We start from the raw sequence: 26,878 nt of genomic DNA on the forward strand, positions 1-26,878 counted from the left end.
ACATAGACCCATAGAGACCCACAGAGATGCATAGACACTCATATAGACCCACAGGAACCCACAGAGACCCATAGAGATACATAGAGACCCATAGAGCTCCATACCTACTCATAGACATACATAGAGACCCATAGAGACCCATAGAGCTCCATACCTACTCATAGACATACATAGAGACCCATAGAGCTACATAGAGACCCACAGAGACCCATAGAGATACATAGAGACCCATACCTACCCATAGACACACATAGAGACCCATAGACACACACAGAGACCCACAGAGTGTTTGGTAGCATTGTCATTGTCCTGTCCCTCTTCTGAGATCGTTGTTTTGTTCTCTGCGCGTCACAGACAAGATGTGCGATCAGATCAGCGACGCCGTCTTGGACGCTCACCTCGCTCAAGATCCCAACGCCAAAGTTGCGTGCGGTGAGTGATGGTGGTGGTGGTGATGGTGGTGGTGATGGTGGTGGTGGTGATGGTGATGGTGGTGGTGATGGTGATGGTGGTGGTGGTGATGGTGGTGATGGTGGTGATGGTGGTGATGATGGTGGTGATGGTGGTGATGGTGGTGGTGATGGTGGTGATGGTGGTGATGGTGGTGGTGATGGTGGTGATGATGGTGGTGATGGTGGTGATGGTGGTGGTGGTGGTGATGGTGGTGGTGGTGGTGGTGATGGTGGTGGTGATGGTGGTGGTGATGATGGTGGTGGTGGTAATGGTGATGGTGGTGGTGATGGTGGTGGTGGTGGTAATGGTGATGGTGATGATGGTGGTGATGATGGTAGTGGTGATGATGGTGGTGGTGGAAATGGTGGTGGTGGTGGTGGCAATGGTGGTGGTGATGATGATGGTGGTGATGGTGGTGGTAATGGTGGTGGTGGCAATGGTGGTGGTGATGATGATGGTGATGATGGTGGTGGTGGTGGTGGTAATGGTGGTGGTGGCAATGGTGGTGGTGATGATGATGGTGGTGTTGTTGGATCTGCAGAGTGCGTGGCTAAGACGGGCATGATCCTGCTGATGATGATGTTACTGATGTTGATACTGCTGCTGATGTTGATGCTGCTACTGCTGATGATGTAGGTGATGTTACTGATGATGATGATAATGCTACTACTGATGATGATATTACTGATGATGATGCAGCTGCTACTACTGATGATGCTGCTACTGATGATGATGTTACTGATGATGATGCTGCTGATGATGTTGCTACTACTGATGATGATGATGCTGCTACTACTGATGATGCTGCTACTGATGATGTTACTGATGATGATCATGATGATGATGCTGCTGCTACTGATGATGATGATCCTGCTGATGATGATGTTACTGATGATGTTGATGTTGTTGATGATGTTGATGTTGTTGTTGATGTTGTTGTTGTTGATGTTACTGTTGATGATGATGTTGATGTTGTTGATGATGTTGATGTTGTTGTTGATGTTGTTGTTGTTGATGTTACTGTTGATGATGATGTTGATGATGATGTTGTTGTTGTTACTACAGAGTGCGTGGCTAAGACGGGCATGATCCTGCTGATGATGATGTTGTTGTTGTTGATGTTGTTGTTGATGTTGATGATGATGTTGATGATGTTGATGTTGTTGTTGTTGCTACAGAATGCGTGGCTAAGACGGGCATGATCCTGCTGATGATGATGTTGTTGTTGTTGATGTTGTTGTTGTTGTTGTTGATGATGATGTTGATGATGTTGATGTTGTTGTTGTTGCTACAGAGTGTGTGGCTAAGACGGGCATGATCCTGCTGTGTGGGGAGATCACCTCGAGCGCCATCATCGACTACCAGAAGGTCGTGAGAGACACCGTCAAGCACATCGGCTACGACGACTCCGCCAAAGGTGGATCACTCACCCACTCACCCACCCACTCACTCACTCACCCACTCACCCACTCACCCACTCGCTCACTCACTCGCTCACTCACCCACTCACCCACCCACTCACCCACCCACTCACTCACCCACTCACTCACTCACCCACTCACCCACTCACCCACCCACTCACTCACTCACCCACTCACTCACCCACTCACTCGCTCACCCGCTCACCCACCCACTCACTCACTCACACACTCACCCACTCGCTCACTCACTCACTCACTCACTCACCCACTCACTCACTCACTCGCTCACCCGCTCACCCACCCACTCACCCACTCACTCACTCACTCGCTCATTCACTCACCCACTCACTCACTCACTCACCCACTCACCCACTCACCCACCCACCCACCCAGTCACCCACTCACTCACCCACTCACCAGCTCACTCACTCACTCATCAACTCACTCACTCACTCACCCACCCACCCAGTCACCCGCTCACTCACCCACCCACTCACTCACCCACTCACCCACTCACCCACCCACTCACCCACTCACTCACTCATCAACTCACCCACTCACTCACTCGCTCACTCAACAGCTCACTCACCAGCTCACTCACTCACTCATCCACTCACTCACTCGCTCACTCAACAGCTCACTCACCCACTCACTCACTCGCTCACTCAACAGCTCACTCACTCACCCACCGTCAAGCACATCGGCTACGACGACTCTGCCAAAGGTGAATCACTCACTCACTCACTCACCCACTCACTCACTCACTCGCTCACCCACTCACCCACTCACTCACCCACCCACTCACTCACCCACTCACCCACTCACCCACTTACTCGCTCGCTCACTCGCTCGCTCACTCACTCACTCACTCACCCACTCACTCGCTCACTCGCTCACTCACTCGCTCACTCACTCGCTCATTCACTCGCTCACCCACTCACTCATTCACTCACCCACTCACTCACCCACTCACTCGCTCACCCGCTCGCTCACTCGCCCGCTCACTCACTCACCCACTCACTCACTCACCCACTCACTCACTCACCCACTCACTCACTCACCCACTCACCCACTCACCCACTCACACACTCACCCACCCACCCACTCACTCACCCACTCACTCACCCACTCACTCACCCACTCACCCACTCACCCACTCACTCACCCACCCACTCACCCACTCACCCACTCACTCACCCACCCACTCACCCACTCACCCACTCACTCACCCACCCACTCACCCACTCACCCACTCACCCACTCACCCACCCACTCACCCACCCACTCACCCACTCACCCACTCACCCACTCACACACTCACCCACTCACCCACTCACTCACTCACCCACCCACCCACTCACTCACCCACTCACTCACCCACTCACTCACCCACTCACCCACTCACCCACTCACCCACTCACTCACCCACCCACTCACCCACTCACCCACTCACTCACCCACCCACTCACCCACTCACCCACTCACTCACCCACCCACTCACCCACTCACCCACTCACCCACCCACTCACCCACCCACTCACCCACTCACCCACTCACTCACCCACTCACTCACCCACTCACCCACTCACACACTCACCCACTCACCCACTCACTCACCCACTCACCCACCCACCAGGTTGACTACAAGACTCACTCACCCACCCACTCACCCACTCACCCACCCACTCACCCACCCACCAGGCTTTGACTACAAGACTCACTCACCCACCCACCCACTCACCCACCCACCCACTCACCCACCCACTCACCCACCCCCCACTCACCCACTCACCCACTCACCCACCCACTAACCCACCCACCCACTCACCCACCCACTCACCCACCCCCCACTCACTCACCCACCCACTCACCCACTCACCCACCAACTCACCCACCCACCCACTCACCCACTCACCCACCCACTCACTCACTCACTCACCCACCCATTCACCAGGTGTTGACTACAAGACTCACCCACTCACCCACCCACTCACTCACTCACTCACCCACTCACCCACCCACCCACCCACTCACCCACCCACCCACTCACCCACCCACCCACCCACTCACCAGGCTTTGACTACAAGACTCACCCACTCACCCACTCACCCACTCACCCACCCACTCACTCACCCACTCACCCACTCACTCACTCACCCACCCACCAGGTTTTGACTACAAGACTCACTCACTCACCCACTCATCAACCCACCCACCCACTCACTCACTCACTCACCCACTCACTCACTCACTCACCCACTCACTCACTCACCCACTCACCCACCCACCAGGCTTTGACTACAAGACGTGCAACATTCTCGTGGCGTTGGAGCAGCAGTCCCCAGACATCGCGCAGGGAGTTCATCATCGGCGCGAGGAGGAGGACATCGGGGCAGGAGATCAGGTGACGAGCAGGTGGTGGTGGTGGTGGAGGTGGTGGTGGTGGTGGTGGTGGAGGTGGTGGTGGTGGTGATGGTGATGATGGTGGTGGTGGTGATTATGGTGATGATAATGATGGTGGTGGTGGTGATGATGGTCATAATGATGATGGTTATGATGTTGATGGTGATAATAATGGTGATGATGATGATGTTGACGATAATGTTGTTGATGACGCTGATGTTGATGATGATGGTGGTGGTAGTGATGATAGTGATGGTGATGATGGTGGTGGTGGTGGTGGTGGTGGTGGTAGAGGAGGTGGTGGTGGTGGTGGTGGAGGTGGTGGTGGTGGTGGTGGTGGAGGTGGTAGAGGTGGTGGTTGTGGAGGTGGTGGTGGTGGTGGTGGAGGTGGTGGTGGTGGTGGTGGTGGTGATGATGATGATGGTGGTGGTGGAGGTGGAAGTAGAGGTGGTGGTGGTGGTGGTGGTGATGGTGGTGGAGGTGGTGGTGGTGGTGGAGGTGGTGGTGGTGGTGGAGGTGGTGGTGGAGGTGGAGGTGGTGGTGGAGGTGGTGGTGGTGGAGGAGGTGGTGGAGGTGGTGGAGGTGGAGGAGGTGGTGGTGGTGATGATGATGATGGTGGTGGTGGAGGTGGGGGTAGAGGTGGTGGTGGTGGTGGTGGTGGTGATGGTGGTGGAGGTGGTGGTGGTGGTGGAGGTGGTGGTGGTGGTGGAGGTGGTGGTGGTGGTGGAGGTGGTGGTGGTGGTGGAGGTGGTGGTGGTGGTGGAGGTGGTGGTGGAGGTGGAGGTGGTGGTGGAGGTGGTGGAGGAGGTGGTGGTGGTGGAGGTGGTGGTGGTGGTGGAGGTGGTGGTGGTGGTGGTGGTGGAGGTGGTGGTGGTGGTGGTGGAGGTGGTGGTGGAGGTGGTGGTGGTGGTGGAGGAGGTGGTGGAGGTGGAGGAGGTGGTGGTGGTGGAGGTGGAGGTGGTGGTGGAGGTGGTGGTGGTGGTGGAGGTGGTGGTGGTGGAGGAGGTGGTGGTGGAGGTGGTGGTGGTGGAGGTGGTGGTGGTGGTGGAGGTGGTGGAGGAGGTGGTGGTGGTGGAGGTGGAGGTGGTGGTGGAGGTGGTGATGATGATGGTGATGATGATGGTTATGATGTTAATGGTGATAATAATGGTGATGATGGTGGTGATGGTGGTGGTGGTGATGATAACGATGATGGTGGTGGTGGTGGTGATGATGATGGTGGTGATGACGATGATGTTGATGATGATGATGATGGTGGTGGTAGTGACGATAGTGATGGTGATGATGGTGGTGGTGGTGGTGATGATGGTGATGATGGTGGTGGTGGTCATAATGATGATGGTTATGATGTTGATGGTGATAATAATGGTGATGATGATGTTGACGCTGATGTCGATGATGATGATGTTATTGATGACGATGATGTTGATGATGATGATGTTGATGTTGATGATGTTGTTGATGGTAGGGGTTGATGTTTGGCTACGCCACGGACGAGACAGAGGAGTGCATGCCTCTGACCATGACACTCGCTCACAAACTCAACTCCAAGATGGCCGAGCTGAGAAGGAACAGAACTCTTCCCTGGCTTAGACCAGACTCCAAGACGCAGGCAAGATGCCGTCACTCTCTCTCTCTACAACATCTCTCTCCATCTCTCTCTCTACAACATCTCTCTCCATCTATCGCTCTCTCTCTCTCTCACTCCTCACTTGCTCTCTCACTCTCTCGCTCGCTCTCTCGCTCGCTCTCTCGCTCGCTCTCTCGCTCGCTCTCTCGCTCGCTCTCTCGCTCGCTCTCTCGCTCGCTCTCTCGCTCGCTCTCTCTCGCTCGCTCTCTCGCTCACTCTCTCGCTCACTCGCTCGCTCGCTCACTCTCTCGCTCACTCTCTCTCCATCTCTCTCCATCTCTCCATCTCTCTCCATCTCCTCCCTCCGCTCCCTCCCCTCCCTCCCCTCCCTCACATCCCTGAGGTCGCAACCGGTACCCGATACCCGTACCCTACCCGATACCCGGCTACCCGTACCCGGCTGGGTACGGGTACCCGTTTGCGACCCTGGTGCGGCCGGGTACGGGTACGGGTAGGCCATGAGTCACTGGTGAGTCACCGTTTGTCACTCATTTCCCAACGTCTTGTCTCTTCTCACAATGCATGTGTAATGTAGTAACTCCACGGGAGACGACTTCACGGGTAACACACTCTTTATTTTATCAAACTTGGTTACAGGTGACTAACACCTACTTTGTATCTCGGGTGACAAACACCCACTTCGCTACTTGGCGACTAACGCCCACTGAGTTACTCGGATGACCAACATCCACTTAGTACTCGGGTGACAAACACCCACTTAGCTACTTGGCGACTAACGCCCACTGAGCTACTCGGATGACCAACATCCTCTTAGCTACTTGGCGACTAACGCCACTGAGCTACTCGGATGACCAACATCCACTTAGTACTCGGGTGACAAACACCCACTTAGCTACTTGGCGACTAACGCCCACTGAGCTACTCGGATGACCAACATCCACTTAGCTACTCGGCGACTAACGCCACTGAGCTACTCGGATGACCAACATCCACTTAGCTACTCGGCGACTAACGCCACTGAGCTACTCGGCTTCACTAGGTCTTCAGCTCCGTCTTCGGGTCTTCAACTGGGTAACTCCCCCCGAGTGCTCTCGCGCGTCCCCCTTTATACCCCACCTGCGGACGTCGCTGCGAGCACCCACTTATTCGACCAATCGCCGGGTGCTGGCTACGATCCTCTTTTCCCACATCTCATCGTGCCTCACCACTCACTCCGCGCCGCCTCGTCATCTGTCACTCCCGGCGCGCGCGTCCACACCACGCCCATAACGCGTGCCCAACCCCGCACCCCGCGCCGCCCCGTGATCCATCACTGTCACAGTCGGCGCACGTCAATACCACCACTACATCACCCCCTACCACATAGCTCGCAGCCGCCCCGGCTGCTACAAAAATTACAAACCCTCCCTGTGTGCCCCGTAACACAACACAACAACAAGAACAACAACTAAGCTAACAACACAACACGACGCGAACACCACCATCCGCAACCCTCAACCAATGCCACCGCGACAACAGAACAATATATACAAACCGGCGAGTGACAATAGCAATGTGTATACAAAAAAAAAAAAAATGGAAATTTTTTTTTTTATTTTTTTTTTCTTTCGACTCGTGCAGTGTCCCCTTTTCTTCCGAGCGTCCCTACAACGGGACATTATCCCGGCAGAGGGGAACACCGGGCGAGCTCGGTGTAGAGCACAAAAAAAAAAACCCCGTCCTCATGAAAATTGTTGAGACCTAGCCCGAGTCCGCCTTGCCGGTCCGTCGTACGGCACCAGACGCTGTTGAACGTCCGGTGGTGCCGGCGGTTCAGGAAGACATCGGCCAGGCATCGAGGACTCGTGCGTGCCCCGGGGTTCAGGCTCTCGATGGTCAGCAGCCGTCAAGCCCGAGGCACCTGGGGGTGGGTCAGGTGGAGACACGTGAGGATCAGCCTGCGACACCTCCCTCCCCGAGTCGACGGTCACATCACACGCCCGGTCGTCACGGCACAGAACGGGGTCACACGGTGCCGCATAGGGCTTCAGTCGGGAGGGGTGCACATACCAACGGCGTTTCCCCCATTTAATCTGTATACTCTGGGGCCGTGCAACCCGCACAATTTCCACCGGTCCCCTCCAAGGTCTCAACAACTTGGGGGACGTAGCCAACGGTGCATGTGGACAATGCAGCCAGGCCTTATCGCCTGGTTTCCAATCATGCGTATGCACCCTCCGCTCATGCAATTTCTCGTTTGCAATTTGCCGCGACCGCGAATTCAACCTTGCCCCCTCCCGCGCTTCAGTCAATTTGGCGATATTAAATTTGATGTGGTCTGCCAATTTAGATTTTGCACGTGGCTGGGAAATCCCCAGTTGGACGTCCATGGCCGGATCGGCCTCCCGCCCATACATAAGAAAAAATGGGGAAAACCCTGTCGCCGCATGAGGGGCCATTCGATAGGCCGCGAGTACCCCCGGCACCTGTAAGTCCCAATCAACCTGATCGTCGCAGACCTGTTGGCACAACATAGACGTAATCGTTCTGTTCAGACGCTCAACCATCCCGTCAGTCTGCGGGTGGTAGGGGGAAGTACGCACTTTCTTTGTACCCAACAGGTCGCACACCTCGCGCAACAAAACGCTCGAAAAATTCTTCCCTTGATCCGTCAGCAAGCGTTCGGGGGCGCCCTTGTCCAACACATAACCCTGGACAAAGGCGTCCGCCACCGCCGCAGCCGACTGGTTGGCGAGCGGCCATGCCATAGGCCATCGGGTGAAGTATTCCACGCCAACCAGCAGGAACCTATTTCCCCTTGGTGTAACCGGAAAGGGCCCCAAGATGTCCAACGCTACCAATTCGTTTATACGCGAAACCTGAATGGATTGCAGCGGTGGATTAGCCGCCAATGGTGGCGGTTTCCTTTTGGCGCACTCTACGCATCCCTTAAGAATATTCGCCACGTCGTTACCCATCCCCGGCCAATAATAGTCTCGCTGGATTAGGGCGAGCGTTTTGTGAAAACCCAGATGCATGAGCCGTTCATGAGCTGCCAGAACAATCCTACCCCGCATAGCAACAGGCACCACGAGCACGTGACGCCGGGACATGTTGTCCCACCTCATCAACAGGCCCTGTCTGCACACCCAGGAACCGACCCGCGCCTCCCCTTGTTCGGGAGCGCCAACTTTCCGACGCAGCGTAAGTAGGGAGCTGTCGGACATCTGGAGGCGGCCCCACTCAATGAGGGGCAACGACAACAGCGAATCCCTCCCCGTGGGGGCGTCCTCTCCCGGGGTGTCAGTGGCGGCGAGCGCAACTCCCGGGGCGCCGGCGACCGGGGGTTTGCACCGCGCTGATCCCAACAAACATGTGCAGTCCGTGCACGGCGGCAACCGCGACAAGGCGTCCGCGTTTGAGTGCCGCAACCCTTTTCGGTAAATCGTCGTGAATTGGTAGTCTTGAAGGACCTCCAACCATCGGGACAATTGGCCCGATGGCTGCGCCACGCGCATAGCGTATTGTAGAGCCGCATGGTCCGTCCGGACCGTAAAATGACGGCCGTAAAGATACGGCCTGAATTGCTGTGTAAAAAACACAATGGCTAACAATTCACGACGAGTTACGCAATAGCGTTGTTCTGCGGGGGAAAGAACCCTACTACCGTAGGCGACCACCCGTTCAACCCCCCCGACCAACTGTGAGAGCACCCCCCCGATACCCGTATTGCTGGCGTCCGTGTCAAGCAAAAACGGTTGTGTGAAATCGGGGTAACACAAGGGGGGAGCCTGCACCAAAGCGTCACGGAGGGAGCAGAACGCATCCTCCTCCTCTGCCCCCCAGTGAAACCTCACACCCTTAGCCATCAAAGCGTGCAGGGGCTTGGCTATGGTGGCAAATTGCTTGACAAAACGACGGTAATAGGAGGCAAAACCAATGAAACTACGAACCTCCGTGACCGAGGTTGGCGTTGGCCATGAGCTGACGCAATGCGTCTTAGCAGGGTCCGTCGAGATCCCTGAACGACTCACGATATGGCCCAAATATCTGACAGATTCCCGAAGCAGAAAACATTTAGCCGGTTTAAATTTTAGCTTAGCGGAACGCATCCTGAGGAACACCGCTCTCAGTCGCTGGAGGTGCTCCTCGAAAGTCCGACTAAAGACGATAATATCGTCAAGATAAATCAAACAGGTATCCCATTGGAGGCCTGACAAAACCAATTCCATGAGTCTCTGGAACGTGGCGGGGGCGGAATGTAAGCCCATGGGCAAACGGTTGAATTCAAAAAGGCCCCCAGGTGTGCGGAAAGCAGTTTTAGGTTTAGACTCGTTATCGAGTGGCAATTGCCAAAATCCAGAAAGCAGATCGAGTGTGGAAAAAAACTGCGCTCCCGCCAAGGCATCCAGCGACTCATCCATCCTGGGGAGCGGATACGCATCCGCCATCGAGATTTTGTTTAAGCGGCGGAAATCGACACAAAACCGCAAGGACCCGTCCTGTTTCTTTACTAGGACAATAGGAGCACCCCACGGACTAGAAGAGGGCGAAATGATATCGGCCGCCAACATATCATTAACCGCCGATTGCACATGTTCCTTCTCGACCGGGCTGAGCCGGAAAGGATTCTGACGAATAGGGGCCGCGTCCCCTGTAGCTATGTGGTGGCGCAACAGGTCAGTGCAGCCGATATCGTACTTATGTTTGCTGAACACGTCAGCAAACTCGATGAGCAAACCCCTCAATGCTCCCAATTGCACCCCGGACAAGTTAGCAGAACCCGCACACAGCGAGTCCAACCACTCAGTCCCCTCATCACTTTGAGGATGCGACTCGACAGTAAAATCTGCTTGAGCCACGAGCCGTTCCTCAACGGGCAGCGGCGCGGCGTGAGCCAGCACCATTCCCTGCGCAATTACGGCCGGCCGCGACCCCGTATTCAGGACCATTACGAACGGCTCACTGTCCCCTCTCACCATGGTTTGAGCAACCGCTAAGTCGAGGCCCTTACTGGCTCTGTTTGACGGCCCCAACAGCACCCCCTGTGCCTCCGCACCCACCTCGAGTGGCTTCCTGAACCGAAGGGGTACTAACATTTGCGATCCCGGGGGTACCCGTACAGTGTGAGTCGCCAGCGCCTGCACCGTCGCACAAACCGTGCGCACTTTGATAGGGCTCGACAAGAAGGCAACCCGCCGACCTGACGGAAGCTCTATGCAGGCCTGATCAATAAGAATTTTGATGGGCATTTTTGACAAAAAGTCCGTACCTAGCAAACAGGGAACGGCCAGCGATGATGATACAAAAATAGGGCCCGCTAATTTAATGTCCCCAATGCAAATAGTCGCCCGAATCTGGCCGATGATCCCCAGGGATCCCCCATTCGCCGCATAAAATGGCACGTCTACCGGCAGAAGGGGTCTACTTTGGACGGGAAGGATGTTATAAATAAGGTCCGAGATGATGGTGGCCGACGCACCCGTGTCAACAAGCACCCGGACCTCAACCCCGTCAATGAACCCCGTTACCACGGACGACCCGGCTGACGCAGCCACGATCCTGTGGGCCAATTCGGACCACTCGACTGCTTGCGGGCCGCGTACGGACCCCCCCCGCCGAATTGAACCCCCGGCACCCAGCCGCGAACCCCCCACCGCGAAGCGGCGACCCGAATGTGCCGTGTTTGTGGACCGAACGTGTGAGGTGCCGCGACTTGCCGGGTTTTGTTGGGATGACTTGTGGCCCTGGTCGTCGTCCCGACGTGGTCCTGCGGTGCGCGGACGCGGGGCCCGGCACCCGGCTGCGACGTGACCCCGAAGGCCGCAGTTGTAGCAGACGACGGACGTCGTAGATTTCGGTTGCTCCAGCTTGCGGGGCGAACGTGTGGGCGAACGACCTCCCGTTCTCCACTCCCCCGGACACGGTGCAGCGAAGGCCCGCTCCTGCACCGCAGCTGGCTGAGGTTCGGCGATCGTGGCGGCCAGTGCCGCATTCCCCGGCCATTTGCAGACGACCCCCGGCTTGCGTTTGAGGACCTCGTACGCGTGAATGCTCGTGGCGATCGCCAGGGAGCAGATCTCCATCTCGTCTGCCACGTTGATGGGGACCCCCAACTCGTGGGCCAACACCAGCAGCTGCTCCGTCACCATGGCGTCCTTCCCCTCCTTATCCATGCGGGGAAAAGCCGCGTCCGCCAAGGCGAGCAGTGCCGTGCGGTAGGCTAGCGTCGTTTCCCCAGCCACCTTCCGCCGATCGTAGAACTGGTGGCGGCACGTGGAGGGCGGCCCGAACACCTTCGCCATCAGGTGTAGTGCGGCCCGGAGCGTAGAGCGGGACGACCTTGCAGCAGATGTGAAGGCTGCAAGCGCGTCGTCGTCAAGCATCGCTGGCAACGCACGCAGGGCAGTGGTGTCGGACCACCCCGACATCTCCTGATGAGCGAGGAACCTTCGTTGGAAGGCTCCCCAGTCGCCCCCATCCGCCTTGAACGCCGACAGCGCGGGCAATCTTTGCTGGAGGACCCGATCGTCGTCGACGTCGGAGAGATTTTCCCGCGCTCCGCTGGAGTTGTGTAAAATGTCGGCTCGGTTGTCAGGCGCAAAATGGAGGGCTCCGGCGCGCGCCGATGACGTGGGCTGCGCTGCGCGGAGGTGTCCGGCCACGTGGCGTCCGTCTTTCCCGCCAATCGGTGGCGGCCCCCCAAAAACGGCGGCAACTTCCAGGCTTTTGGCGCGAAGCGCCCTTTGGCGGGAATCCTCCACCGTCGCTTCCTCCACGACCCCCGCAGCCGTTTTTCCGCTCGCCGGAACGGAGATGTCGGCCAAGACAGCGGCGGCGGCGAGTAGCAACTCCGCCAAGCGGGCGTGCGCGTCCTGGAGGCCGGTGTCGGAGGCAAGCGGAGCGTCGGCCATCACCGCGAAGTGCTGCATCGGCGGCAACTCCTCGTCCTCTACTCCCGAGGTCGGTGTCCCCGGTACGCCGTCGTCATCCCGACCTCGCTCGTGGGTACGGGTAGTCTTCCTTGTGTCCATACTTCTTGAAGACAGGTTTACTTCTGACGCCAGTTGTAATGTAGTAACTCCACGGGAGACGACTTCACGGGTAACACACTCTTTATTTTATCAAACTTGGTTACAGGTGACTAACACCTACTTTGTATCTCGGGTGACAAACACCCACTTCGCTACTTGGCGACTAACGCCCACTGAGTTACTCGGATGACCAACATCCACTTAGTACTCGGGTGACAAACACCCACTTAGCTACTTGGCGACTAACGCCCACTGAGCTACTCGGATGACCAACATCCTCTTAGCTACTTGGCGACTAACGCCACTGAGCTACTCGGATGACCAACATCCACTTAGTACTCGGGTGACAAACACCCACTTAGCTACTTGGCGACTAACGCCCACTGAGCTACTCGGATGACCAACATCCACTTAGCTACTCGGCGACTAACGCCACTGAGCTACTCGGATGACCAACATCCACTTAGCTACTCGGCGACTAACGCCACTGAGCTACTCGGCTTCACTAGGTCTTCAGCTCCGTCTTCGGGTCTTCAACTGGGTAACTCCCCCCGAGTGCTCTCGCGCGTCCCCCTTTATACCCCACCTGCGGACGTCGCTGCGAGCACCCACTTATTCGACCAATCGCCGGGTGCTGGCTACGATCCTCTTTTCCCACATCTCATCGTGCCTCACCACTCACTCCGCGCCGCCTCGTCATCTGTCACTCCCGGCGCGCGCGTCCACACCACGCCCATAACGCGTGCCCAACCCCGCACCCCGCGCCGCCCCGTGATCCATCACTGTCACAGTCGGCGCACGTCAATACCACCACTACACATGCATCCATGATGTTGTGCGGATGCGCCGATGCTTTCCAATCACTCCAGACCAGGTGCCAGCATCATGACCAACTCGGGCATTGAAGTCACCCAACAAGATGACTCTGTCCCGAGTGGCCACTTTAGCCAGCAACCTGTGACAGGAGGTCATAGAAGGCATCTGACTCATCGGCTTTGCCTGCATCCCTCCACGGATGTTAGTCTTCGGTGGGGGCATAAGTAACCACGACCACCACTCCTCGCCTCCGGTTGATGGGAAGGCGAGCCCAAAGTAGCCTGGGGCTTACAGCTTCCCACACCTCACTGCCACGCTCCCACGCCCTCTTCATTCTTTTGTTCAGAAGAAGAGCCACTCCCTGTTGTTTGGCAGTCTCCTGCACCGAGTAGAGGACTGTCCACCCCTCACGGTGGCAGGAGCCAGAGCCGGTCCACCGGACCTCCTGAATGCCACAGAGATCCAGGCGGTACCGGTCCAGCTCCCGACAGAGGAGTGGCAGCCTCTCCTCTGAGCACACACACACAATGACCAGTACACCGGACCTCCTGAATGCCCCACAGAGATCCAGGTGGTACCGGTCCAGCTCCCGACAGAGGAGTGGCAGCCTCTCCTCTGAGCACACACACACAATGACCAGTACACCGGACCTCCTGAATGCCACAGAGATCCAGGCGGTACCAGTCCAGCTCCCGACAGAGGAGTGGCAGCCTCTCCTCTGAGCACACACACACAATGACCAGTACACCGGACCTCCTGAACGCCACAGAGATCCAGGCGGTACCGGTCCAGCTCCCGACAGAGGAGTGGCAGCCTCTCCTCTGAGCACACACACACAATAAACAGTACACCGGACCTCCTGAATGCCGCAGAGATCCAGGCGGTACCGGTCCACCTCCCGACAGAGGAGTGGCAGCCTCTCCTCCGCAGTGAGCGTTCGAACATTCCACGTGGCCACCCGCAGTGGCTTTTCGTTGTTTCTGGAGGAGCCCCGAGGGTAAAGATTCAATCTCCTGGCTCCGCCAAATGGGGTTTGGCCAGGAGATGTCCACCACTACCTCGCCTCCGGTCGATGGGAAGGCGCGTCTCTCTCAATCTATCTCTCTCCAACGCATAATCTCTCCCTCCCCCTCTCCTCCCATCCCTCTCCATCATCCTGCTGTAGGTAACGGTGTAACAGGAGGTCACAGAAGGCATCTGACTCATCGGCCTTTGCCTGCAATCCCTCCACGGATGTTCATCTTCAGTGCGGGGCATAAAGCAACCACTCTTCGCCTCTGGTCGATGGGAAGGCGACTTTCTCTCAATCTATCTCTCTCCAACGCATAATCTCCCTTCCTCCCATCCCTCTCGATCATCCTGCTGTAGGAAACGGTGTAACAGGAGGTCATAGAAGGCATCTGACTCATCGGCCTTTGCCTGCATCCCTCCACGGATGTTCGTCTTCGGTGCGGGGCATAAAGCAACAACCACCACTCTTCGCTTCCGGTTGATGGGAAGGCGAGCCCAAAGTAGCCTGGGGCTTACAGCTTCCCACACCTCACCGCCACGCTCCCACGCCCCCTTCATTCTTTTGTTCAGAAGAAGAGCCACCCCCTGTTGTTTGGCAGTCTCCTGCCCCGAGTAGAGGACTGTCCACCCCTCATGGTGGCAGGAGCCAGAACCGGTCCCCCGGACCTCCTGAATGCCACAGAGATCCAGGCGGTACCGGTCCAGCTCCCGACAGAGGAATGGCAGCCTCTCCTCTGAGCACACACACACAATGACCAGTACACCGGACCTCCTGAATGCCACAGAGATCCAGGCGGTACCGGTCCAGCTCCCGACAGAGGAGTGGCAGCCTCTCCTCCTCCGCAGTGAGCGTTCAAACATTCCACGTGGCCACACGCAGTGGCTTTTCTACATCTCCGGTTGATGGGAAGGCGCGTCTCTCTCAATCCATCTCTCTCCAACGCATAATTTCTCCCCCTCCCTCTCCCTCCCATCCCTCTCCTGCTTTAGGTAACGGTCCAGTACCGTCGAGACGGAGGCCGCGTGGTCCCCGTGCGAGTCCACACAGTGGTACTATCCGTGCAGCATGACGAGGAGGTGTCGCTGCCTTCGATGCGTGAGGAGCTGCTGAGATTGGTCGTGAGGGTTGTGGTGCCCGCACAGTTGTTGGACGCGCGAACCGTGTACCACATACAGCCCAGCGGGAGGTTCGTCATCGGTGGACCGCAGGTGTGTGTCTGTGTGTGTGTGTGTGTCTGTGTGTGTGTGTGTGTCTGTGTGTGTGTGTATCTGTGTGTGTGTCTGTGTGTGTGTGTGTCTGTGTGTGTGTGTGTGTGGCTGTGTGTGTGGCTGTGTGTGTGTGTGTGTCTGTGTGTGTGTGTGTCTGTGTGTCTGTGTGTGTATGTGTCTGTGTGTCTGTGTGTGTGGCTGTGTGTGTGTGTCTGTGGCTGTGTGTGGCTGTCTGTGTGTGTGTCTGTGTGTGTGTCTGTCTGTGTGTCTGTGGCTGTGTGTGTGTGTCTGTGTGTGTGTGTGTGGCTGTCTGTGTGTGTGGCTGTGTGTGGCTGTGTGTGTCTGTGTGTGTGTGGCTGTGTGTGTGTGTCTGTGTGTGTGTGTCTGTGTGTGTGGCTGTGTGTGTGTCTGTGTGTGTGTGTGGCTGTGTGTGTGTGGCTGTGTGTGTGTCTGTGTGTGTCTGTGTGTGGCTGTGTGTGGCTGTGTGTGTCTGTGTATGTGGCTGTGTGTCTGTGGCTGTGTGTCTGTGTGTGTGTGTCTGTGTGTGTGTCTGTGTGTGTGTCTGTGTCTGTGTGTGTGTCTGTGTGTGTGTGTGTGTCTGTCTGTGTGTCTGTGTGTGTCTGTCTGTGTGTCTGCCTGTGTGTGTTTGCCTATGTGTCTGTGTGAATGTCTGTGTGAGTGAGTGTTTCTGTATATGTCTGTGTGTGTCTCTCTCTCTCTATGTCTCTCTCCATCTCTCTATGTCTCTCTATGTCTCTCTCTATGTCTCTCTATGTCTCTCTCCATCTCTCTCTCTCTGTGTCTCTCTGCACCAGGGAGACGCAGGCCTCACGGGCAGGAAGATCATCGTGGACACCTACGGTGGTTGGGGTGCGCACGGTGGCGGAGCTTTCTCGGGCAAAGACTTCTCCAAAGTGGACCGGTCTGGAGCGTACGCAGCACGCTGGGTAGCCAAGTCACTCGTGAAGGCGGGGCTGTGCAAGAGAGTCCTGGTACAGGTGAGAGAGACAGAGAGAGACACAGAGAGATAGAGAGATAGAGAGAGATAGAGAGATACAGAGAGACAGAGAGATACAGAGAGACAGAGAGATACAGAGAGATACAGAGAGATAGAGAGACACAGAGAGACAGAGAGACACAGAGAGATAGAGAGACACAGAGAGATAGAGAGACACAGAGAGACACATAGAGACAGATAGATACAGAGAGACAGAGAGATACAGAGAGATAGAGAGACACAGAGAGACACATAGAGACAGATAGATACAGAGAGACAGAGAGACACAGAGAGATAGAGAGACACAGAGAGACACATAGAGACAGATAGATACAGAGAGACAGAGAGATACAGAGAGATAGAGAGACACAGAGAGACAGAGAGATACAGAGAGACAGAGATATACAGAGAGACAGAGAGACACAGAGAGACAGAGAGATACAGAGAGACAGAGAGATACAGAGAGACAGAGAGACACAGAGAGACACAGAGATACAGAGAGATAGAGAGACACAGAGAGACAGAGAGATACAGAGAGACAGAGATATACAGAGAGATAGAGAGACACAGAGAGACAGAGAGATACAGAGAGACAGAGAGATACAGAGAGACAGAGAGAGACAGAGACACAGAGAGACACAGAGAGACACAGAGATACAGAGAGAGACAGAGAGAGACAGAGAGAGACAGAGAGATGTATGTCTGTCTATCTATCTGTCTAGGTGGCGTACGCGAAAGGAATCAGTCGCCCTCTGTATCTGTCTCTCTGTCTCTATCTCTGTATATCTCTATGTATCTCTATGTATCTCTATGTATATCTCTGTGTCTATGTGCCCATGTCTCTCTGTCTATCTGCGCTGTCTGTATAGGTGGCGTACGCTATAGGGATTAGTCACCCTCTGTCTGTGTCCATCTTCCACTTCGGGACCTCCCAGCGCTCTGAGGCTGAGCTGCTGAAGATCGTGAACAACAACTTTGACTTGAGACCCGGAGTCATCGTGAGGTGAGTACACTACTCACCATGAATACTACTCACTAATACTACTCACTAATACTACTCACTAATACTACTCACTAATACTACTCACTAGTACTACTCACTAGTACTACTCACCATGAATACTACTCACTAATACTACTCACTAATACTACTCACTAATACTACTCACTAATACTACTCACTAGTACTACTCACTAATACTACTCACCATGAATACTACTCACTAATACTACTCACTAATACTACTCACTAATACTACTCACTAGTACTACTCACTAATACTACTCACCATGAATACTACTCACTAATACTACTCACCATGAATACTACTCACTAATACTACTCACTAGTACTACTCACTAGTACTACTCACCATGAATACTACTTACTAATACTACTCACCAGGGCTACTCACTAATACTACTCACTCACTAATACTACTCACTAATACTACTCACCATGACTACGACTTCTTGGTTCTTTCGGTAAAGTCACCACGTAGAAGGGAAGTAATAAAATAATTAAAATAAAAATATATTTTGTTTTAATACAAATAAAACATAATAAAATAATAAAAATAAAACAAAATATATTTTTTATTTTTATTCTTTTATTTCTTCCCTTCTACGTGACGACTTTACCGAAAGAACCAAGAAGATGAATCCCTGCAGTCACGAAAGATTTAGATCGAAATTTGACGGCTACTACTCACTAATACTACTCACCACGGCTACTACTCACCACTGAGACGCACAGCCACACACACACAGACACACACACAGACACACACACACAGACACACACAGACACACACACAGACACACAAAGACAAACACACACAGACACACACAGACACACAAAGACAAACACACACAGACACATACAGACACACACAAAGACACACACACACAAAGACAACACACACACACAGACACACACACAGACACACAAAGACAAACACACACACAGACACCAATACCCGCCATTCGCCACTAAGTGATGGTGACGTCATCATGGCGCTTGTGCCAGGCTAAGTGCACGTTAGAGCCACGTGAAGTGTCGAACGCCCGCTGACAGGAAGTCACTGGCCAGACCCAAGTGGTGCCATGGGTCGACTGACCGAGATGACCGAGATGACTGGCTGATGCACCACCTGTGCCCCCTACTGTACCAACTTGCTGTGCTTTAGCCACCCGGCGCTCCGCTCGTTGTTGTGAGCGTCGCTCCTCCGCCCTCCGTTGTTGTTGGAGGGCGACTGCCTCCAACTGCCCAGTAGCGTCCTTCACGAGCCTCCTCCACAGAGGCCGATCTTGACACCGCTGGTACCAGTCATCGGCAAGTCCACTCAGCTCCACGTCCTCCTGTACCACATCACTCCATCTCTTCTCTAGCCCGTGCCGCGCCCGTTTAGCCCCCTCGATCCGGCCGAACAAAAGCTGTTTAGGCATGCGGTGGCTGGGCATGCGGGCTACATGACCCAGCCAACGCAGCCTTGCCTGCCAGAGGAGCTCACCGATGGGACTTTGTCCAGATCTTTCAAGGATTTGTGAGCTCCTCACACAATCCATCCTAAATGTTTCTAACCAGCAAAGATGCTCCATTAGGGGGGTCCACATTTCACAAGCGTAGAGAAGGGAGGGCATGACCGTGGCCGAGAAGACCCGAAGCTTCGTGTGGAGCGACAGACCAGGGAGCTTCCACACAGCATTACATAGCCGATGAAAAGATATTGCTGCTCTACTGATTTGGAGGGAGACCTCTGCTGTCAAACCGGAGCCGGTCATGAGCACACTGCCCAGATATGGGGAACTCTCCACTCTCTCCACAACTGCCCCATCACCATTTGAATGTTTTGGGGGTGGAGTGTTTGATGGCACAAAAATACCCAGGCAGGTGCTTAGTTTTGGTGGGGCTGATGGTAAGGCCCCACCTCTTCATGGCAAGCTCCAGTCTCAGCAGCAGCGTCTCCAACTCCTCCTCTGAGTGAGCAGCAATCACCAGATCATCAGCATACATAACGTGGTTGACCAATAGGGAGCCATCTCTTAATCACAGCCAGGCATCAATCAGCCTCCAATTGTATCTGTACCAGATGAAATTCCGTCAGTACAGCCGTCAAAAGCTTCACGAACTACGTGGTCGAAATAGATATTAAATAATGTGGGAGCCAGAGGACATCCCTGTCGCACCCCAAGGTGAACAGGGAAAGGCTCCGACTCCCGGCCACGTAGTTTAACCCGGGCCCGCTCACCATCATGAAGGTCCTTCATGATCGTGAGCAGAGGGTCAGGGACTCCGAAAGCACGAAGAACAACCCAGAGCCCAGGCCTACTGATGGTATCATAGGCCTTGACCAGGTCAACAAAGCAGAGATGTAGGTCTTGTTGGAATTCCCTACACCTCTGCTGTAGCAGACGGACAGAAAAAATGGCATCTGTGCAGGACCGCTCTTTCCTGAAACCACATTGAGTCTCCGCAAGCCTCTCCTCAGCGTGCCTAGCAAGGCGATGTTGAATAATCCTTGCCAGGACCTTTCCCGGCCTCACACTGAGGAGTGAGATGCCCCTGTAGTTGTTACAGTCTGTGCGGTCCCCCTTCTTAAAGAGGGGGGACCACCAGGGCATCCTTCAAATCCTGCGGAACCCGTCCAGTGGTCCAGACTGTTGTTATGATGTAGTAGTAGGTTTTTACCCTTTTAAACTGGTACAAAACTGACACCTTTATTCAAGGCATCATGTTTGCAATGACCACAACACAAGTAGTCAAAAAAGCAAACAAAAAAAAGAAGCAACTCTGATAATGATAATAATGGTGTCAGTTTTGTGCCAGTTTAAAAGGGTAAAAAAACCTACTACTATATTTTGCCACTGGTAAAAGAGATCTCATAGTGTAAATGTTATTATGATGTCACGTAGGGCAGTCTGTGCACAAACGCCACCCCTCCCTCAGCATTTCGCTTGGGAGATCATCTCTGCCCGGTGACTTTCCTGGTCTCAGAGACTCTGGATCGCCTTTAGTACTTCCTCAACAGATGGCACCTCAGCCAGCCACTCACAGGGGGTGACTGCTTCTTACAATATTTGAGGCACTGCAGCCTCAGCAGGGTCATCCCCACTTTGTCCCACGATGTTTTCCTGGCTGATGGATTTGCCCTCCCCCCCCCACAGCACCTCACAGAAATGCTCAGCAAATCTGCAAACCTGTTCCTGCCTGATGACGACCGCTTGTGTTGCGATCGAAACGTCGTGACTTGTTTTATTTTATTTCTAACTTACGTGACTTTACTATGGGAACCTCATTTGCCAGTAAAAATATGATAATTGTTTTTTTACCCTTCTATCTGGCAATAAAACTGACACCTTTTTTTACAAGGAGTCATGTTTGCATTGACCACAATACCTGCAGTCATGTCTCTCTCACTCTCTGTCTGTCTCTCTCGTTCTGTCTCTCTGTATCTCTCTGTCTCTCTCTGTATCTCTGTATCTCCCTCTCTGTCTCTCTTTCTCTGTCTCTCTCACTCTGTCTCTCTCTGTATCTCTCTCTATATATCTCTGTATCTCGTTCTCTCTGTGTCTCTCGATCTCTCCCTCTGTAGGGAATTGGACCTCAAGAGACCGATCTACCAGCGGACTGCAGCCTATGGACACTTTGGTCGGGAAGAATTCACTTGGGAGAAACCCAAGAAGCTGATTTTCTAGGCTCACCACACAGAGACCCACAGACTCACCACACAGAGACCCATAAACTCACCACACAGAGACCCACAGACTCATCACACAGAGACCCACAGACTCATCACACAGAGACCCACAGACTCACCACACAGAGACCCACAGACTCACCACACAGAGACCCACAGACTCACCACACAGAGACCCATAGACTCATCACACAGAGACCCACAGACTGAACACACAGAGACCCACAGACTCACCACACAGAGACCCACAGACTCACCACACAGAGACCCACAGACTCACCACACAGAGACCCACAGACTCACCACACAGAGACCCATAGACTCATCACACAGAGACCCACAGACTGAACACACAGAGACCCACAGACTCACCACACAGAGACCCACAGACTCACCACACAGAGACCCACTGACTCACCACACAGAGACCCACAGACTCACCACACAGAGACCCAAAGATTCACCACACAGAGACCCACAGACTCACACAGAGACCCATAGACTCAACACACAGAGACCCACAGACTCACCACACAGAGACCCACAGACTCACCACACAGAGACCCACACACTCACCACACAGAGACCCACAGACTCACCACACAGAGACCCACTGACTCATCACACAGAGACCCACACACTCACCACACAGAGACCCACAGACTCACCACACAGAGACCCACAGACTCACCACACAGAGACCCACTGACTCATCACACAGAGACCCACAGACTCACCACACAGAGACCCATAGACTCACCACACAGAGACCCACAGACTCACCACACAGATACCCATAGTAGTGTAGTGTATAGTAGTGTATAGTAGTGTATAGTAGTGTGTAGCATATAGTAGTGTAGTGTGTAGTGTAGTGTATTGTAGTGTATAGTAGTGTATAGTGTAGTGTATAGTAGTATAGTAGTGTATAGTAGTGTATAGTAGTATATAGTAGTGTAGTGTAAAGTAGTGTAGTGTATAGTAGTATAGTAGTGTATAGTGTATACCAGTAGTATAGTGTAGTGTATAGTGTAGTAGTGTATAGTGTAGTGTATAGTGTAGTGTACAGTGTAGTAGTGTATAGTGTAGTGTATAGTAGTATATTCTTAGGTTTTTTCGGTAAAGTCACGTAGGTAAAACATCAAAATTAATGCAAATAAAATAAAATAAATTAATTTTGATGTTTTACCTACGTGACTTTACCGAACAAACCTAAGAATATGAATCCTTGCAGTCACGAAAGCTTCAAATCTAGAATTATAGTAGTATAGTAGTGTATAGTGTATACTAGTAGTATAGTGTATAGTAGTGTAGTGTATAGTGTAGTGTATAGTAGTGTATAGTGTAGTGTATAGTGTAGTGTATAGTGTATAGTGTAGTGTATAGTAGTGTATAGTGTAGTATATAGTAGTGTAGTGTATAGTGTAGTGTATAGTGTATACTAGTAGTATAGTGTATAGTAGTGTAGTGTATAGTGTAGTGTATAGTAGTGTATAGTGTAGTATATAGTAGTGTAGTGTATAGTGTAGTGTATAGTGTAGTGTATAGTAGTGTATAGTGTAGTATATAGTAGTGTAGTGTATAGTGTAGTGTAGTGTATAGTGTAGTGTAGTGTATAGTAGTGTATAGTGTAGTGTATAGTAGTGTATAGTGTAGTGTATAGTAGTGTATAGTGTAGTATATAGTAGTGTAGTGTATAGTGTAGTGTATAGTGTAGTGTATAGTGTATACTAGTGTATAGTGTAGTGTATAGTGTAGTGCAGGGGTCGGCAACCTACGGCTCCGGAGCCGCATGCGGCTCTTTACGGGCTGCTTCTTGACAATATGTATGTATGTACAGTATGTACTCAGTATATGCATTGCGGCTCTTGAAATACTGAATTTTGTACCGAATTGGAAAGAAATGGCTCTTCTTGTTATTTTGGTTGCCGACCCCTGGTGTAGTGTATAGTAGTGTATAGTGTAGTGTATAGTGTAGTGTATAGTAGTGTATAGTAGTGTATAGTGTAGTATATAGTAGTGTAGTGTATAGTGTAGTGTGTAGTGTAGTGTATAGTGTAGTGTATAGTGTAGTGTATACTGTATAGTGTATAGTAGTGTATAGTGTAGTTTATAGTGTATAGTGTAGTGTATAGTAGTGTATAGTGTAGTGTATAGTAGTGTATAGTGTAGTGTATAGTAGTGTATAGTGTAGTGTATAGTGTATAGTGTAGTGTATAGTGTAGTGTATAGTGTAGTGTATAGTGTAGTGTATAGTGTAGTGTATAGTGTAGTGTATAGTGTAGTGTAGTGTGTAGTGTATAGTAGTGTATAGTGTAGTGTATAGTGTATAGAGTGTATAGTGTAGTGTATAGTAGTATAGTGTAGTGTATAGTAGTGTATAGTGTAGTGTATAGTAGTGTATAGTGTAGTGTATAGTGTAGTGTATAGTGTAGTGTAGTATATAGTAGTGTAGTGTATAGTGTAGTGTATAGTGTAGTGTATAGTAGTGTATAGTGTAGTGTAGTGTATAGTAGTGTAGTGTATAGTGTAGTGTATAGTATAGTGTAGTGTATAGTATAGTGTAGTGTATAGTAGTGTAGTGTATAGCAGAGGTGTGGACTCGAGTCATGTGACTTGGACTCGAGTCAGACTCGAGTCATGAATTTGATGACTTGCGACTCGACTTGGACTTGCATAACAATGACTTTGTCCCACCTCTGGTGTATAGTAGTGTAGTGTATAGTATAGTGTATAGTAGTGTAGTATATAGTAGTGTATAGTGTAGTGTATAGTGTAGTGTATAGTGGTGTATAGTGTAGTGTATAGTGGTGTATAGTGTAGTGTAGTGTGTAGTGTAGTGTATAGTGTAGTGTATAGTGTAGTGTAGTGTATAGTGTAGTGTAGTGTATAGTGTAGTGTATAGTGTAGTGTATAGTGTAGTGTATAGTGTAGTGTATAGTGTAGTGTATAGTGTAGTGTATAGTGTAGTGTATAGTGTAGTGTATAGTGTAGTGTAGTGTATAGTGTATAGTGTAGTGTATAGTGTAGTATATAGTGTAGTGTATAGTGTAGTATATAGTGTAGTGTATAGTGGTGTATAGTGTAGTGTAGTGTGTAGTGTAGTGTATAGTGTAGTGTATAGTGTAGTGTAGTGTATAGTGTAGTGTAGTGTATAGTGTAGTGTATAGTGTAGTGTATAGTGTAGTGTATAGTGTAGTGTATAGTGTAGTGTATAGTGTAGTGTATAGTGTAGTGTATAGTGTAGTGTATAGTGTAGTGTATAGTGTAGTGTATAGTGTAGTGTAGTGTATAGTGTAGTGTATAGTGTATAGTGTAGTGTATAGTGTAGTATATAGTGTAGTGTATAGTGTAGTATATAGTGTAGTGTATAGTGTAGTATATAGTGTAGTGTATAGTGTAGTATATAGTGTAGTGTATAGTGTAGTATATAGTGTAGTGTATAGTGTAGTATATAGTATAGTAGTGTATAGTGTAGTGTAGGTGACGACGGTGTAGCACAATGAGTTTGTCAATCTCTAGCTGGTGCTGGGGTCAAGGTTCACACCACAGCTCCCAGTCCCTTCCTCGTGTCCGTAAGGGGAGGAGAGCGTTCCAGACGGCCCTAGAAGGAGCAGGGTAGTCTGGAAGCAGCACGCGATGACGACGATGATGATAATGATATGATCACCCCCTTTGATGTGATGGTTAGCCACTCACCTACACCCTCACCTACCCACGTACCCACTCAGCCACTCAGCCACCCACTCACTCAGCCACTCACCTACACCCTCACCTACCCACTCACTCAGCCACTCACTCACTCAGCCACTCACCTACACCCTCGCCTACCCACTCACTCATCCACTCAGCCACCCATCCACTCACTCAGCCACCCACTCACCCACTCACCCACCCACTCAGCCACTCACCCACTCAGCCACCCACCCACCCACTCACTCATCCACTCAGCCACCTATCCACTCAGCCACTCACCTACACCCTCACCTACCCACTCACTCATCCACTCAGACACCCACTCAGCCACCCACTCACTCACCCACCCACCCACCCACTCACTCATCCACCCACCCACTCAGCCACCCACTCACTCAGCCACTCACCCACCCACTCACTCAGCCACTCACTCACTCACTTACTCAGCCACTCACCCACCCACTTACTCAATCACCTATCCACTCACTCAGCCACCCATTCACTCAGCCACTCACTCACCCACCCACTTACTCAATCACCCATCCACTCACTCAGCCACCCACTCAGTCACCCACCCACTCACTCACCCAGCCACCCACTCACTCACCCACTCACCCACTCGCCCACCCACTTACTCACTCACCCACCCACCTACTCACCTACTCACCCACCAACTCACTTACCCACCCACTCAGCCACTCACCCACCACTTACTCACCCACCCACCCACTCACCCACCCACTCACCCACCTAATTTGCGTGACGTGGTGAGGGGTCTATAATTGAATGTGGCTTCTCCAGTCACGACGCAACAACTCGCCCTGACCGCATTTGTCTCCCCCTAGTGGCGGACATTCGACCACCGCCTGGCACCAGGGTATCAACTCGTTTAAGGCCGAGCCGACCTAGGGGAGTGGGTGGGTGGGTGGGGGGGAGCAGGCACCAGGCCGTGAACGGGTAATCGAACTCGGGTCTCTGGTGGGTGCCATTCGTTCCGTGTGATTGGCGTGCCGATTTCGATGATTAAAAAAATCGCGATCCGATCCATCGATTGGTGGGGAGAGCCTCTTTGACTGTGAGTGGGTGTGTGGGTGGGTTGGTTGGTGGGTGAGTGGGTGGGTGTGTGGGTGGGTGTGTGGGTGAGTGTGTGGGTGGGTTGGTTGGTGAGTGGGTGGGTGGGTGGGTCGGTGGGTGAGTGAGTGGGTGAGTGAATGGGTGTGTGGGTGAGTGGGTGAGTGGTTGAGTGAGTGGGTGTGTGGGTGAGTGGGTGAGTGAGTGGGTGGGTGAGTGAGTGGGTGGGTGTGTGGGTGAGTGTGTGGGTGGGTTGGTTGGTGAGTGGGTGGGTGGGTCGGTGGGTGAGTGGGTGAGTGAGTGGGTGTGTGGGTGAGTGGGTGGGTGAGTGGTTGAGTGGGTGTGTGGGTGAGTGGGTGAGTGAGTGGGTGGGTGAGTGGTTGAGTGAGTGGGTGTGTGGGTGAGTGGGTGTGTGGGTGAGTGGGTGTGTGGGTGGGTGAGTGGTTGAGTGAGTGGGTGTGTGGGTGAGTGGGTGGGTTGGTGAGTGGGTGAGTGTGTGG

General features: G+C 52.7%; 1 protein-coding gene across 1 annotated transcript; it reads left to right on the forward strand.

The window, feature by feature from the left end:
* The first annotated feature begins 357 nt into the window (after positions 1-357).
* On the forward strand, positions 358-21,688 carry LOC144953844 (S-adenosylmethionine synthase-like). The gene is made up of 8 exons (XM_078884499.1): positions 358-432; positions 1,748-1,870; positions 4,166-4,278; positions 5,746-5,889; positions 15,699-15,917; positions 16,733-16,915; positions 17,784-17,917; positions 21,510-21,688. The coding sequence occupies exons 1-8, from the start codon at positions 360-362 to the stop codon at positions 21,610-21,612; spliced, it is 1,092 nt and encodes a 363-aa protein (XP_078740625.1). The 5' UTR covers positions 358-359; the 3' UTR covers positions 21,613-21,688.
* Positions 21,689-26,878: the final 5,190 nt, after the last annotated feature.

The sequence above is a fragment of the Lampetra fluviatilis genome (genome assembly GCF_964198595.1).
Source record: "Lampetra fluviatilis chromosome 45 unlocalized genomic scaffold, kcLamFluv1.1 SUPER_45_unloc_4, whole genome shotgun sequence".
In the NCBI taxonomy this organism is placed as follows: domain Eukaryota; kingdom Metazoa; phylum Chordata; class Hyperoartia; order Petromyzontiformes; family Petromyzontidae; genus Lampetra; species Lampetra fluviatilis.